The sequence below is a fragment of the Aspergillus piperis genome (genome assembly GCF_003184755.1).
Source record: "Aspergillus piperis CBS 112811 unplaced genomic scaffold BO85scaffold_12, whole genome shotgun sequence".
NCBI classification, from domain to species: domain Eukaryota; kingdom Fungi; phylum Ascomycota; class Eurotiomycetes; order Eurotiales; family Aspergillaceae; genus Aspergillus; species Aspergillus piperis.
In genome coordinates this window covers 121,401-135,422 of record NW_020291602.1, presented here as the reverse complement: position 1 = coordinate 135,422, position 14,022 = coordinate 121,401, and the positions used below count along the sequence as shown (strand labels likewise).

At 53.4% G+C, this 14,022-nt stretch overlaps 7 protein-coding genes across 7 annotated transcripts; 3 read left to right on the top strand and 4 right to left on the bottom strand.

Annotated features, from left to right (window-relative positions):
• The first annotated feature begins 19 nt into the window (after positions 1–19).
• On the top strand, positions 20–480 carry BO85DRAFT_48738 (uncharacterized protein). The gene is made up of 2 exons (XM_025663450.1): positions 20–214; positions 265–480. The coding sequence occupies exons 1-2, from the start codon at positions 60–62 to the stop codon at positions 380–382; spliced, it is 273 nt and encodes a 90-aa protein (XP_025514285.1). The 5' UTR covers positions 20–59; the 3' UTR covers positions 383–480.
• Positions 100–2,473, top strand: BO85DRAFT_450395 (folic acid synthesis protein). The gene is made up of 4 exons (XM_025660367.1): positions 100–214; positions 265–775; positions 824–1,032; positions 1,085–2,473. Exons 2-4 carry the CDS (start codon positions 578–580, stop codon positions 2,070–2,072), a joined length of 1,395 nt encoding a protein of 464 aa, XP_025514284.1. The 5' UTR covers positions 100–214; positions 265–577; the 3' UTR covers positions 2,073–2,473.
• A 3-nt stretch (positions 2,474–2,476) lies between these two features.
• Positions 2,477–3,548, bottom strand: BO85DRAFT_450394 (uncharacterized protein). Its single transcript, XM_025660366.1, has one exon. It carries the CDS (start codon positions 3,285–3,287, stop codon positions 2,526–2,528), a length of 762 nt encoding a protein of 253 aa, XP_025514283.1. The 5' UTR covers positions 3,288–3,548; the 3' UTR covers positions 2,477–2,525.
• Positions 3,549–3,942: 394 nt separating this feature from the next.
• BO85DRAFT_374606 (ADP-ribosylation factor GTPase-activating protein) lies at positions 3,943–5,538 on the bottom strand (the record flags this gene model as incomplete). The annotated part of the gene is made up of 5 exons (XM_025656137.1): positions 3,943–3,971; positions 4,024–4,341; positions 4,399–5,096; positions 5,157–5,340; positions 5,400–5,538. Coding segments are annotated over 5 exons (1,368 nt in total), but the record flags the coding sequence as incomplete, so codon positions are not given.
• A 791-nt stretch (positions 5,539–6,329) lies between these two features.
• tim21 lies at positions 6,330–7,645 on the top strand. Its single transcript, XM_025660365.1, has 5 exons — positions 6,330–6,776; positions 6,850–7,034; positions 7,107–7,161; positions 7,230–7,329; positions 7,385–7,645. The coding sequence occupies exons 1-5, from the start codon at positions 6,459–6,461 to the stop codon at positions 7,468–7,470; spliced, it is 744 nt and encodes a 247-aa protein (XP_025514281.1). The 5' UTR covers positions 6,330–6,458; the 3' UTR covers positions 7,471–7,645.
• On the bottom strand, positions 7,629–9,543 carry BO85DRAFT_399531 (mandelate racemase/muconate lactonizing enzyme family protein). The gene is made up of 4 exons (XM_025657099.1): positions 9,233–9,543; positions 9,065–9,169; positions 8,406–9,011; positions 7,629–8,340 (listed from the first exon to the last, which is right to left on the bottom strand). Exons 1-4 carry the CDS (start codon positions 9,275–9,277, stop codon positions 7,738–7,740), a joined length of 1,359 nt encoding a protein of 452 aa, XP_025514280.1. The 5' UTR covers positions 9,278–9,543; the 3' UTR covers positions 7,629–7,737.
• A 227-nt stretch (positions 9,544–9,770) lies between these two features.
• Positions 9,771–12,647, bottom strand: BO85DRAFT_450389 (uncharacterized protein). The gene is made up of 5 exons (XM_025660364.1): positions 12,430–12,647; positions 12,292–12,354; positions 11,642–12,237; positions 10,072–11,595; positions 9,771–9,998 (listed from the first exon to the last, which is right to left on the bottom strand). Exons 1-5 carry the CDS (start codon positions 12,446–12,448, stop codon positions 9,906–9,908), a joined length of 2,295 nt encoding a protein of 764 aa, XP_025514279.1. The 5' UTR covers positions 12,449–12,647; the 3' UTR covers positions 9,771–9,905.
• Between the last annotated feature and the right edge of the window lie 1,375 nt (positions 12,648–14,022).

The window sequence follows — 14,022 nt, the reverse complement described above, 5'->3', positions numbered from 1 at the left end:
TTCGCTGTAGATCTCGCCTCTGCACTTCGTTTCTGAGCTCCGTGGCTGCTGCAAAAAGTATGAGACCCAAGCCAACGGCGACCTGGCATAGCAATGCTGTCGCCTTGACATCAGCTGTCCGCGCTTGTCGGTTCCCCAGCACAAGACTACTGCATTCTCAGCCATGTAGAGGCGGATCAATTCTTAGCAGATCATTTGGCAGCTTGGTAACAAGGCAGGTCTTTCATTGATAAGATTAGTGATATCACAGTCTAACTTCTATAGAAACTCATCTGTATCTGGTACGGCTTCTAATATATGCAATTGCTACACAACCTGCTCGTTGTTCGCTACCATTGGTGACCACCCTATTCATGAGGACAGTAAATCTTTTTGTGGATAGGACCTGGCTCACAAGGTTCGCATGTGTAGTATCTAGAGCTGGACTAACTCACTATCAGAGCCATTGCACACCAGTAGTCTCAGCAGAGGCACATTGAGCGGCATCAATGCAAGGAGATCCCGCCATGAAATCCTAAAGCCACTGTGCCACACCCGCAAGCTTACAACCAGCCGAGCACATCTATTCAACCCCAGCATGGATCGAGTACATCCCTCCACCCATCGGGCATTCATTGCCTTTGGCAGCAATGTCGGAGACCGCATTGATATGATCGAGGCTGCTTGCCGCGAGTTGGAGCGCGCCAACATCCGAATCAAGCGGACGAGCTCCCTCTTCGAGACAGCCCCGATGTACGTCCTCGACCAGGACCCCTTCATCAACGGAGTGTGCGAGGTACGTGCCCACCCCCATTTTCAACACATCAAACCCTAACCTCCACAGGTCGAAACCAGCCTATCCCCCATGGAACTGCTGGACACCCTGCAAGCCATCGAGCTAGGCCTCGGCCGGAAGAAGCTCATTGACAAAGGCCCACGCTCAATCGACCTGGACATCCTCCTGTACGACGAGCAAATCTTCACGCACGAGCGTCTCGACATTCCGCACAAACTGATGCTCGAGCGCGACTTTGTCCTCCGACCCCTCTGCCAGTACGTTCTCCCCTTCTCTTCCCTATTCCCAATTACCACTAACCACCAATAGACTAATCCCACACGAACGCCCCCCTTTCCTGGGCCACTCCCAAAGCTACCTCAACCATCTCAAAACCCTCCCACCTCCATCTCCCACCCCCCACCCAACAACCCCCATATCGCCCCTCTTCCCCCCAATCCACAGCACCAACCCGTCCCGCCCAACCCACATAATGGCCATCCTGAACCTAACCCCCGACTCCTTCTCCGACGGGGGCACGCACTCCCCCACCGACCTGAGCACCCTAACCACAACCGTGCACAACATGATCCGCTCCGGCGCCACCATAATCGACATCGGCGGCGAAAGCACCCGCCCGGGGTCCACCCCGGTCAGCGAATCCGAAGAATTATCCCGAGTAATCCCCGCCATCAGACACATCCGAACCACCATCCCAGAGGCCGCCCACATCGCCATCAGCATCGACACGTACCGGGCTCGCGTCGCCGAAGAAGCCTGTGCCGCCGGCGCGGACATCATCAACGACGTCTCAGCGGGTCTCCTCGACCCCGAGATGCTGCCCACCATGGCGAGGACCGGAAAATCAGTCATATTGATGCACATGCGCGGCACGCCTGCCACAATGACCAAAGTAACCGACTACCCCAATGGAATCATCCAAGATGTAGGCAATGAACTCCTCGAACGGGTCGCCGCCGCAGAAGCAGCAGGGATTAGACGGTGGAGGATGATATTAGATCCCGGGTTAGGGTTTGCAAAGAACGAACCTCATGATTTGACTATCTTGAGGGATTTGGATAAGTTGAGGACGGGGATCGAGGGACTGGAGTATTTCCCGTGGTTGATGGGACCGAGTCGGAAGAGGTTCGTGGGCAGGTTAACGGGGGTGAAGGAGGCCAAGGATAGGACTTGGGGGACGGCGGCGACGGTGACAGCGAGTGTTACGGGGGGTGCGGATATTGTTAGGGTGCATGATGTTAAGGAGATGTGGCAGGTTGGGAGGGTGGCGGATGCGATTTATAGGGGGGTTGTTTGATGGGGATGGATTGTGAAAAGTGGGGAGTTTTGCGGGTTTGTATATTCAACTATAGGGTTGTGGATGGGATAGAGATGTTTTGTGTATAGGGTGGAAGGGGTCTGGCGTATTGGTTTCCCAGCTTGTTTGGGTGTTGGGAAGGGTTCAACCCCGGATACTATGAATTGTAGATAGTTAGTGGCAGGATTGAGTCAATTGTCCTGTGATGATGAGTGCAGGGTTGGCATCTTGTCAATCAGATAACATCCACATCTATACTAAAAGCCATGAGGGGGTAAGTGGATAGATGAAAGAATATATGTTCAGCAATCTATCCTAGCTACGCTACGAGCAAACAAAAGCATCACCCGCAAGCAAAAATCGATCACCAAGCCAACCCAAACTGAACCAAATACAGCAGAAAACCCATATCATCCAACACACACACACACACACACACACCACCCCAACCTATCACCCACTCCCCTCCCCAGCAGAACCCAACCCCAACCCCAACTCCTCAGGCTCATCCCACTCCTCAGCAGGAAAAAACCCACTAAGAACGACAAACTCCCCCGCCTGGCACCTACTCAACGTCATCTCCCTAACCTTCTCCAACAACTGCAACTTAACAAAATACCGATCCAACTTCAAGGGCGGAAACATGAAATTCTCCAACCTATACTGGGTATAAAACACCGTCTGACCATCCTCATTAACCCCAAACGGTTCCGTGACATCCGTGCGCCTATTATACTTCTTCTGCTGCAACGGAGGCTGACATGTCAAGAACGCCTGTTTAAGATCCGGGTAGCGTTCTGGGCTGAGGTAGCCGATGACGGTCTCGCCCGCGTACGTGGGTTCGTTGGTGATGGGGTGCTTGAAGTGTTTGACGGCGTAGATTAGGCCTTCCCGGTCAAAGGAATTGCCGACGACGTGGTGCGGGTGGCCGCGGCCTGCGGGGCCGTGCTCGATCCAGAGTCCGTGCCGGTATGGGGGCCAGGAGTTGTCGTGGAAGTCTTCGGCGCCTGGGGGGAGGTGGAACCAGACGTGGCTGATTTTCCACGATGGGTAGGGGGCTCTTGGCTTGGGGTGGGTGGTGGGTGAATCTGGTGGTGGAGGAGGAGGTGGTGGTGGTGTTCCTGGTCGGAGGGGAACGTCGGTTTGGATGGGGCCTCTTCTTTCGGTGTAGAAGGTGGTTCGTGTTTCGGTGTTGAGGGGGATTTGGCTGGCCATGATGGTTTAGAGGGGGTGGGTGAGGATTACGAATGGAGGTGTTTAGGGTGTGCGGTAGGTAGTATGGATATTAGGGTTATGAGGCGGAGAAGAGGGAGGAAAAATGGTAGGCATCTTCGAGATGAAGAGGTTATATTTAAGGCATTGGTTGAATGTAGATGGAAGGAGAGGCTAGGGAAGGTGCGCCTGTGCTATATATATCGCGGAAGATTGTTGACATATACATACTTATTGCGTGCATGCTGAAGCAATGGAGTTGGCTTTTCATTCACTAATTCAGTTCTAGACTCGTAACCTACTAAGTTCAACGATGAATATACAAGGATTCAAAGCAACCAAACATGTTCAGTGGAAGGCAATTAATGATTTCAACTAACGCAGAAGAGCAGCATGGATGCGAGCGATACCAACCTGAACCGTTAATTCAGTAAACGGAACCTGGCGCACCCAGCTAGTCTAAGCAAACGGAGAGCACTGCGCTAGCCATGTTGTCGAAAAGTTCTGTTTATGAGGGTACTAATCAGGGGAATAGAAGACGGAGACGGAGACAGAAACGCCACAGATGAAGGAGATCGAGGAGAAAGCTGGCTAACAAGGGTCAGGATAAGCCGGAGGTAAGAATTGAAAGATTATCAGTGAGTTGTCGCGCACATATCTAGCTGTTCAGGTAGCTGCGTATAGCGCCTATATATCCTGTGAGTAAAAGTCGGCATGAAGACAATGGGGATAGACTGACCTTGCAGCTTAGTTGCGCCCTCCCCGACGAGCTGCGTCAGGTTCTCAAGGTCATCACCCGCGGTGATACCGAAGCGACGCACAAAGTCCTTGGCAGCATTTTCAAGATCACCGTAGGTATCATCGGCAACGGGAAGATCATCCTCAGGACGTCCAAAGTAGGAGTTGCTCGAGATAGCCTGGGCGCCGTCGAATTGACGAAGGCGCTCCTTGGCCTCAGCCTGAGCATTGGGGTCGAAACGATCGCGTCCGAAGAACTCGTCGGAAGAGATACCCTTCTGGCTACCGAAGCGAGACTTGGCCTGCTTCAACTCCTCATCTGTAAACATCGTTAGTCGTCATCCTAGCCGCTATAAGAACTGGGCAAGTCGCATACCATCAGCTGCAGACCGAGGGGCAACAGCACCGAAGCCCGGCTTTTTCGGGGCAGCCGGCTTCACGCCGACAGTCTGTCCAAATCCGAGTCTTCCAATTCCCATGCCAAGACGCTCCACATCACCTGAACTGCGTTCTTGGGTGTTCCTGCTAGGGCTGATAGGAGTGGGCGAGGCGATCGCCGTGGCAGCGGTGGTGGTCGTCTTGGCCTTAGCATCAGCCTCAGCCTGCTCGGCTTCAGGGTCGTAGCCCAGCTTCTCAATGCGCTCAGCCTCTTCCTTAGCCTTTCTCTCAGCTTCATCGAAGTCGATAATTTCCGCGGCGCCGATCTTCTTAGCCCCCAGCTTGGGGGCCTTCTTGGCGCCCAACACGCTGCCCTTCTTCGCAGTGGTGGTAGAAGGAGTCTTACGGACAGCAGTGCTGGCCCGGATGGCGGTAGGTGCAGGGGAAGAGCTGTCCTTGTCGGAAGCGGACAGGGGCGACTTGGAGCGGGAGCCGTTTGCGCCGGAGTTCAGGAAGGGCGAACCAGTGCGGCTGACAACCGGAGGGGTACCGGTACGGGAAGGGGGGTTGCTGGGGCGCTTGATGGAGGGCTTGTCCCAGGAGGAGAAGAAGTCGTCATCCTCAGCGGCGGGGGTACTGGAGCCGTTGGACGGAGTGCCAGCGGGGATATCGGTAATGACAACCTCACCGGGGTACCTATGCGTAACAAAAAAGCATTAGACCTGTAATTTATGCAGAAGACCCGAGCCCACTAACTGTTGCGCATCCTGCGCAGCGCGTCTCTTGAGCTCCTCCTTGTACTTCACGGCGGCGTTGCAGGTGTACTTGACTTTGACGTCCTTGCTGGCGAGAGCGGCAGAACCGCCGTGCGATTGGAAGTACTTGGTAGCGGACTCGTTACCGCCGACCTTCATAACTCGGAGCTGTTCCCATTGCCATTCTGCACGCATCACATTAGCACCGACGGACATAAAAGTCAGGAGATGCGATGAAGCATACGGTCGAGGTTGGTGGAGCGAACGAAGGAGATATGCACGCCCAGGTTACGGTGATTGGCCGAGCAGTCCAGGCACAGGTAGATACCGAAAGGCACAGACGACCATGTTGGGTTTTTGGAGCCGCAATCGAAGCAGATCTGTGGAGGTCAAAGAAAAGCAAGAGTTAGAATGGCTGGTCGGTGTAATAGTAATGATAATAATAATAAGTCTGGCGGGGAGGGGCACTGCGCGCCTTGTTTGCGGGCTTGAGTTTTAGCTTCTCAAAGATCTTCTGAGACTCCGTTTTGGAGGCACTCATGATGGGCGAATTGAATATGATAGGAAAGGACCCGAGGGAGAGGAAGAGGAACGGGCCAGCAGGCGGAATAGGATTATGACACAACGGAGAGGTCGGGGAGGGAGAGAGAGGGAGAGGGAGATCCGAAAAGGCGAAGCGGGAGAGACGAACGTGGTCGGATTGGGATTGGGAAGTGCCCCGTTTTGTGACCCTGCCAGATTTGCAGGATGATCCGGTAATTTTAAACTTCAGGTCTGGATTTCGGGGGGGGGGGGGGGGGTGGCACGTCTAGAACAGCCGCTAGTGGCGAGGATGTTTCACAGCCATTGTCATTGAAGACTTGCTATAGAGTGTTCTTAAGATTTGATCAGAAAATACTTTCTCTCATCTGATAACTCAATCTACATATCATGGCAGACATAAATCCCCGAGCCCTTGATACTAATTCCAACAACCAAAATAGAAACCCCGTCCTGGTCCCTGACCCTCCGTACTACAAATACACACCCGCCCCTACTACTCCATCCATACCCGAAACTTTGCAAACATCCGCGGCTGAAACACCGCCGGAAGTGGATTTACCACGTGACCCACTCCATTCCCCACACGTCCATCATCCACGGCTCTCTGCTAAAGTCCCATCCGACAAATAATTTCATGATACCAGTATCCCCGCGGTGAACAACACTGAAATTTCGTCGGGGATGACCTGTGGTATGACAGTCAACAATACCTAAATCAACCGGAACAACCAACACAACAACAACAACAACAACACCCACAATGCTCCCGTCCACAGCGCCCTACCAACTACTACGACCTAGTAGTAACCGTGCCGCTTTGCGCCGGCTCCAACTCCAACACATCGGTTTACTTCCCCGCAGCAGCACAACAACAACAACAACAGGAACAACAGCATCATCACTATTCCTACGAAAATACGCCACGACACAAGACGCCGCCCCGAAACGACGAAACGTGACTGTTCTTTCCGACGACGGACGCTACGAGTGGGGAGAGTTGAGCGGGCGGGAGAAAGTCGCGAGGGCGACGCAGCAGTCGGTGAATTTCGTGGTGATTATTGCGGGGGCTGTGTTGACGGTTCGTCTCAAGCTGAACAGTTAGTGTGTGTGGGAGTGATTGCTGATAGTATATGTGTGTGTGTTGCGAGTAGGGCGGAGTCTTCTACCTTCTCTTCACGGAGGTCTTTTCCCCGAATAGCAAGACATGGCAGTTTGAGAAGGCGGTGGAGCGCATCAAGGATGATGCTCGGTGTACGGATCTCCTGGGTGATCGGAGGGAGATTAAGGCATATGGGGAGAATACGTGGAGTAGGTGGGCGAGGAATAGGCCTATTGCGTATGTTGATTCTATTATCTATTTTACTGCTCGGCGGGAGGGGGTTGGGGTGTGGTGCTAATTGGGTTATAGGACGTCCGTTTATCAGGATAGACTGGGCCGCGAGCATTTGAAGATGAATTTCCATGTATGTGATGCTCGTCTCGTCTATATCCTTTGAGATCGGTTGTCGTATACTGATTGGTTGTGATATAGGTCGAGGGTCCGCTTAATTCCGGAACTGTGTTTGTGCACATGATGAAACCGTTGAATGAGCACCACTGGGAGTATCAGCTTCTTGCTTTGGAAGTGCCGGGTATGTTTGGTTCATAGACTTAAATTTTTCGGGGGGGTTGAACTGACTTGTGTAGGACATTCCCGGGTTGTGCTTGAAGAAGCGCGCGAGAAGCCTGGTGTTGGACAGGCGCTGAAGATCTTCGGTATCAAGTGGCGGTAAATGGGAAGCGCCATTCGGACCGGCATATGAAGGGACTGCAGTCATCCCGAATATGAATACTGTATTTTATACGTGAACTGTTTATGAGTGTAAAATATACCATAGGAGAGCTGAAATTCGGAGATCGGTCGATATTACTAACGACCTAAATATACCTCACTTTATGTTGACCAATGTAATGTATGCATGCATCTCATAATTCTAAACGTCATATAAAAACAAAACTCATATCACATATATACAACACAAACCTTTTCTATCTCTCCATTATACTATCCGGGGACCCTCCAAAATGGTCTTCGCCTCCTCCGACCTCCACCAACTCTTGCCCTCCTCACCAGGGAACGAAAATGCATCCATGCTCTCCGCCTTCATCTCAACACTATACCCGGGCTCCATCGGGGTGACATAGTATCCATCCTTGACGCTAGACGGGTGCACGAAGTGCTCGTGCAAGTGATCCACATACTCCAGCACACTCTTCTTTCCACTAACCACCACGTAATCAATCGTGCTCAAGTGCTGCGTGTACTCAGGCAGACCGACACCACCGGAGTGGGGCACAATCGGCACGCCGAACTTGCGCGCGAGCAGCAGAATGGCCAGAACTTCGTTGACACCGCCGACACGGCAGGCGTCGGCCTGCAGAACGGTCAGGGCTCCTGCCTGCAGGAGCTGCTTGAAGACAACGCGGTTTTGGCACATTTCACCGGTGGCGACACCGATGGGGCCGTAGGGGGTGTCTTGGAGGGCCTTCTTGATGGCGGCGTGGCCGAGGATGTCGTCGGGGGAGGTGGGCTCTTCGATGAACCAGGGCTTGAATTCGGCGAGTTGTTGCATCCAGGTGATGGCTTCGGGGACGGACCAGACCTGTTTTCACATGAGGTATTAGCATTGTGGGCGATGGATGGGAATAGGGGAAGGTGGGTAAGTACCTGGTTGGCATCAACCATGAGGATGTTACCCTTATCATAACCAATGGCTTCACGAGCAATAGCCAGTCTCCTGCGGTCTTCCTCGACGTTTCCGCCAACCTTCAACTTAAAGTGCTTGTATCCCTGCTCAACGCTCTCCTTGAGAAGGACCTTCAGCTTCTCCTCACCATATCCCAGCCATCCCGCGCTGGTAGTGTAAGCCGGTACAGCCTGGCTCTGCTCCGCCTCCTTGATGCGGTCCTGCTTGCCGGCCTCAACCTCCTTCAGGAGGGCAATGGCCTCCTCGGGTGTGATGGCATCCGTGATGTAGCGGAAGTCAATGCAGCGGACGAACTCCTCGGGAGTCATGTCCGCGACGATGCGCCAGACAGGCTTGTTCAGGGTCTTGGCCCACAGATCCCACAGAGCGTTGACGACGGCACCAAGGGCCAGGTGAATAACACCCTTCTCGGGTCCAATCCAGCGCAGTTGGCTGTCGGAGACCAGGTAGCGCCAGGTCTTACCCCAGTCAGCGGTGAGCTCATCGAGGTCTTTACCGACGATGAGGGGAGCGAGGAGGGAGATAGCGGAGCAGACGATTTCGTTGCCGCGGCCGATGGTGAAGGTCTAGGGATGTAAGTTAATGTTTCGGAGGTGGAAGTGGGGGACTATGTGCGTACCATGCCGTGTCCGGTGTAGTCAGAGTCAGTGTAGATGATGCAGTAGGCGGAGGAGTAGTCGCCTGCGGCGTTCATGGCATCGGAGCCGGTCTTATCGAGGGAGGTCTGTCATTTGGTGAGCAGGCATGAAGATAGATTGGTGGCTGAGAGGATATGCGCGCGACTTACGGGAAACCTCACGTCCCTCGTGGTGAAACTTGTGATCTTAACCATGGTGATGCTGTTCAATTGATCTGAAAAGGATTTGGAGTTGGAAAGAGAAGTCTCTCCAGGTAATCGCAATCTAGTTGCAATGCGGGGCCGTCGGCAGGCACAGTATGAAATCTGGGCTGTCAACACAGGCTGTGACCACGCAAAAGAAGCAATTGGATACTACAGAAGACAGGTGAAAGTAGCGAAAGACAATTGAGAAAATAAAACACAAAATTGAAGCGACCAGGAGTGTAACTGGGCTGGGGAAGTTACTTATACAAGGCGGGCAGACACCCCCTCCCCCTCCACGCAGTGTGGGGAATTTCCCCTCGTTGGCGGAGGAATTGCTCCAGCGCGTGGGTTGGGTTTCTCCGCCAGTCAGAGGCCAGCGCTGCCCGGCCAGAATAAATCCGCGTCTTAAATGTCTGCAGGGTTTCTACCGGCAGAATATGACTCGGTCATTTGCGCGATTTACATTAGGGTGTTGCGGACAAGCTTTAGGTACAGAAGAAGATACAGGTTGCTCCTAAGAGCGGATATCAGATTCAAATCACTATCGCTGGCGGTTAGGTACAGACAATCTTCGGAATGCGTGGGTATAGAGACAGCCTCCGCGTGATGCTGAACCCCAACAGCAGATATACTCCATTTATCCGGAAAGACCTCGCTTCTCGCTCTCCGAGAAGAAAATGATCATCCGCCACAACTTGCGGACCAGCACCTCGGCTTCTTCGTCGAGTGCCTAAGTAGCAGAGTTAGCATGATATCCAGACAGACACAAGAAGAAACATCAGTAGATTGCAGGTTAAGCTTACCTCCTCCAATTGCTCCACCAGCTCTTGGGGATGACCATGCTTGCGAACATGTTCTTCCACCACATCCACAAGCATCTGCTCCTGAACACCCAAGTACTCCACGATCTTCTTCTCGACGAACGGCTTGAGTTGCTCGCTGACAACCGTTTCGTCCACAAACTCCCACTTGACCTCCCAGCCCCAGAGTCCATCCTTGTCCGTCGGGATCTCGGCGGCCAGTTGCCGGGCTGCTTGTGCCCGTTCCTCGTCGGAGAGACCAGCCGCCTCGGCAGCACTGTCGAACTTGATCGGGATGAGAGGACGCCGAGCCGTGGCCTGAGGCTCTTCCTCGTCCTCCAGCAGGCCTTCCACCTCGGCCACCGTCCGACGGGATGTAGCAGCCTGGGCCTTTTGCGCAGCGGCTCCGAGGGAGAGCTTGAAGCGCTGAGGCTCCCGAGGGGCCTGGTTCCGAGTCTCCAGCTCTTCCGCCTGGCGCGCAAGGAAGTCGTCGGCCATACCGCGGGCCTGCTCCCGTTGTTGGACAGACCGGGCCCGTTCGCGTTCTTCCGCCGCACGATCTGCCTCGTCCATGCTGACCTCGCGAGCTCGGAATCCTGCCCGGCTACGTAGCCATGCACCCCGGTCGGCATAATAGTCCTCCACCTTGCGCGCGGCCTCGTTATCGTCGTTCCAGTCCCTGTACCGCTTGTCCATCTCCTCACGAACTTCCTGCATCTTAGCCTCCTCTTCCTTGTCTCTCTTCTTTTCGCGCTCCAGGGCGGCAGTTCGACTGCGTTCACGGTTCAGCCAGCGGCGCTCCTGATCGAGGAACTGCTTCTCTAGTTCCGCTTCCTTTTTCTCCTGACGGCGACGCTCCAACTCCTCATCACTAGCGTCTGTTTCTTCTTCCTCGCGATCAAAGTGAACAGAAGTAGCCCCGTTTATAGAACCGCCATTGACAAAAAACACTCCCTTTTGGTAGTCCTTAGGAATCTGCACGCCAAAGCCCTTAGGGCCAGAAGGCGCCGTAGACACGCTGCGATCCCGTGGACCCAGTGGGACTCCATTGGCACCAGCCGCAGGGCCACTCGGAGCGGAAGGCGGGGGCGATGCCAGTCGGTTGAACCGTGTGCCCGCATTGCGTGCTCTCTCCATGGACTCAATCTCCTCCTCCCTCTTCAAACGCTCGATATCACGACGGTTGCTGCGCTCACGGAATGCGGCGATCTCTTTGGCGACCGTCTCTCTCATCTCGGGAGGAATATCGGAAAGTTCGTCTTCCACTGTGATGGGAATGGTGACAACCTCCGCTCCCGTACCATCGGTCTGACCTTCGGAGTCCTTCATAGCCGTGTCTCCTTCGCGATCGATTGCGGAGACATCTTCCTTCTGAGTAGGGGAGGTAGGATGGCACAAGTCAGAGAGGACGTTCGCGAGGGTACTACGTGCAGCATCTAACCGCGCCTGGCGCTCAGCAGGGTCCTGATCGCCTCTGGTGGCTTCGTACTGCTCCAGGTAACTCAAGGAGCTTTCATCGACGACAACCTGCACCCGATTAGCTCCGCAGTTCTCAGATTTGGACCTAACATACCAGTAGTGTGCTCTTCTCCACCTCACGCTCTTCCTTGTCATCTCCCTCGGACGGTGTCTGTCTCTTCACAGGCACTTGCACGTCCTTTAGCACTTCCACCGCGGTCCCTAGACTTTCGGGGTCCTCGTACTCTGCGAAACCGAATTTGCATGGCTTTTCGTCCGCATCCGTAGCGCGGATCCAGCGCCTGAGATTGCCCGCCGAACGGAGAATCTTCTCCACACCCTCGTCACCACCAACGCCCTCAGTAATTCCACCAACGAAGAGCGTCCGCACAATTTCCTCGCGGGTAGGGGGCTGCAGTTGCATCATCGCATCCCGAACGTTCTGGCGCTGGGATTCCAGACTGGTGGATCCCAGACCTGCCCGTCTTCCCGGGGCCTCGCTACCGCGTTCTTTGCTCGTATCTGGAGTGGCAGATTTCGGTCCGGACGTACCAAGGCGGATGACGGGGGCAGAGAAGTTGATGTTGGGCATGTTCGGAGGAGGTTGGAAGTTGGGAGGGAAGCCTGCCGGACGACCAGGCTGTTGGGCGTTTGCAGGCTGCATCCCAGGGGGAGGAGTGGTTCCGGGGGCTACCATACCGGGAGGAGGAGCTACAAAGTCAGTAACAGATAACAGACGGGGTATTGAAGAAATGGTAGACTCACCCATGCCCGGGGGCGCACCAGGATAGGCGCCAAAGTCTGGAGGCCTGCCATAGAGACCGGGAGCTAAGAAAGTTAGAATACGTTCATTGAGTTCGTAAGAACACGCAGCGATGCTATCCAATGAGGTGGGAGACGTACGCTGGTAAGGATTGTACATTGCGACGGAATCGCAGCTTCAGTAGCGATTGATCAAAGACGTCCCCAGGTACCGGAAAAAATCTGAATAGTCGTGGAATAAGAGAAAGGGGGGTTTATATCAAAGGTTCAATCAGTTCAGAGTAGAGATTCGCCCGTATAAGGGAGCGTAATCCTCGTCTGATCGGCGGGGAAGAGACGTTTGAGCAGATGAAGAAGATCGCGAGCTGCGGCGGAATCGCAGTTCGAGAAGAACCATGTGGCCCGTGCGGACTTATCTTGGCAGCCCAGCAGTGCTTCCGCTCTCGCCTTATCCGTGTTGTTCTATCGTCCAGCAATCATTGCGTAAACAGTACGCTTTACTAATATGCAATGAAAAAGCAGCCGGTTTATTCTGCTAATCTGAGATCCGCCCTACATCCGATTGCTCTACGCGAGAGGTCCAACATGCTAGGCCTCAGCACTTCAGTTGCTTCTGCCAGAATATATTAATACTTATTTTAATAGACTTGCTTTTCAGAAACTAAAATTTCAGATCTACATTATTATGATACTGGCTTTTTCAAATCATTGCCCTCAGGAGGATCAACACATAGCCTCGGCAGAGCCTCACTAGCCACTGTCGAAGATTCCCGTGCCAGTATCCTAGGGCAGGGGTGCTACTCGATATCTGCAACGAAGTCAAGCAGCTACTCTATGCCGCAATTACTAATGATTCGTAAGACGCTGCAGAAATTGTGAGTGAAGGAAGAGCTAATTCTTCGACAGACAGAGCCTCTTCATGCATATGCAGCATCGAATAGGCAATTGTATATGAATAGCTCTGGGGGTCACCAGCTTCGAAGTTGTTCAACATGACATTGAATACAATTTCTTATTGGGAGGATCATACAGCAGTCCCCATTATTGACATTTCCCTGTTAACGGCCTCGTTCGGATCCAGACGGAATACTTGTTATTAGGTTGCCCTTTACCTAGTGGAATCGGCCACATCCAGATTCCACTGGTCGTTGAACATCAGAAGAACGTTAGGGAAGAAGTGAGCTATGATTACGATGAGGCAATAGTCAATTGAATCCAGGGGTAAACCATAAGGGGTAGAATGGAGACATCGGTAAAGGCACAGCAGTACACAGTAAACGCAACCGGCTAAAAGGGAAAGTATGGAACGATCTCGACCGAAGCTCCCGAGCCTTCGATAGACGATCTGGAAGGCAGGACGTGGGGGTAACAATTCCACGGCGACCTTTTTTCCGAGGGACTGACAGGAACATACATCTGTAGCTATTACTATTTCTATTTCTATTATTGGGGACGTGGTCTTGGGTCCTGATAACGCAGGATGGGACTGAGTGCCCGGTGTGACCTTGAAACCGGCTATTACTGTGATTCATCCTGGGCAGAATGGCCAGGACTGTCTTAGTGGAGCCCGGTCAATCTGGATGATGAAGCTTCCCATGACGATGCGGCCGGAGACACAGACACGAAATCGCCGGAGATAACTGCTGTGAGTGTGGAAGTGATGATACGGATAGCTTTCCAGTGGTGATCACCAAAAAGGTGTAGAAGTCTAGAATAAAGTGATGACAAACAGGA

Bases quoted from the DNA above. Each gene is read 5' to 3' on its own strand.
- BO85DRAFT_48738 (XM_025663450.1), top strand. From the start codon at position 60: ATGAGACCCAAGCCAACGGCGACCTGGCATAGCAATGCTGTCGCCTTG. The intron at 215-264 runs GCAGGTCTTTCA...TAACTTCTATAG, and splicing joins TTTGGCAGCTTGGTAACAAG to AAACTCATCTGTATCTGGTA.
- BO85DRAFT_450395 (XM_025660367.1), top strand. From the start codon at position 578: ATGGATCGAGTACATCCCTCCACCCATCGGGCATTCATTGCCTTTGGC. The intron at 776-823 runs GTACGTGCCCAC...TAACCTCCACAG, and splicing joins TCATCAACGGAGTGTGCGAG to GTCGAAACCAGCCTATCCCC. The intron at 1,033-1,084 runs GTACGTTCTCCC...AACCACCAATAG, and splicing joins GTCCTCCGACCCCTCTGCCA to ACTAATCCCACACGAACGCC.
- BO85DRAFT_450394 (XM_025660366.1), bottom strand. From the start codon at position 3,287: ATGGCCAGCCAAATCCCCCTCAACACCGAAACACGAACCACCTTCTAC.
- tim21 (XM_025660365.1), top strand. From the start codon at position 6,459: ATGCTCCCGTCCACAGCGCCCTACCAACTACTACGACCTAGTAGTAAC. The intron at 6,777-6,849 runs GTTCGTCTCAAG...TGTTGCGAGTAG, and splicing joins TTGCGGGGGCTGTGTTGACG to GGCGGAGTCTTCTACCTTCT. The intron at 7,330-7,384 runs GTATGTTTGGTT...TGACTTGTGTAG, and splicing joins TCTTGCTTTGGAAGTGCCGG to GACATTCCCGGGTTGTGCTT.
- BO85DRAFT_399531 (XM_025657099.1), bottom strand. From the start codon at position 9,277: ATGGTTAAGATCACAAGTTTCACCACGAGGGACGTGAGGTTTCCC. The intron at 9,170-9,232 runs GTAAGTCGCGCG...ACCAAATGACAG, and splicing joins CGAGGGACGTGAGGTTTCCC to ACCTCCCTCGATAAGACCGG. The intron at 8,341-8,405 runs GTACTTACCCAC...ATGTGAAAACAG, and splicing joins TCATGGTTGATGCCAACCAG to GTCTGGTCCGTCCCCGAAGC.
- BO85DRAFT_450389 (XM_025660364.1), bottom strand. The intron at 11,596-11,641 runs GTATGTTAGGTC...AATCGGGTGCAG, and splicing joins TGGAGAAGAGCACACTACTG to GTTGTCGTCGATGAAAGCTC. The intron at 9,999-10,071 runs GTAAGCTTAACC...TCTGCTACTTAG, and splicing joins TGGTGGAGCAATTGGAGGAG to GCACTCGACGAAGAAGCCGA.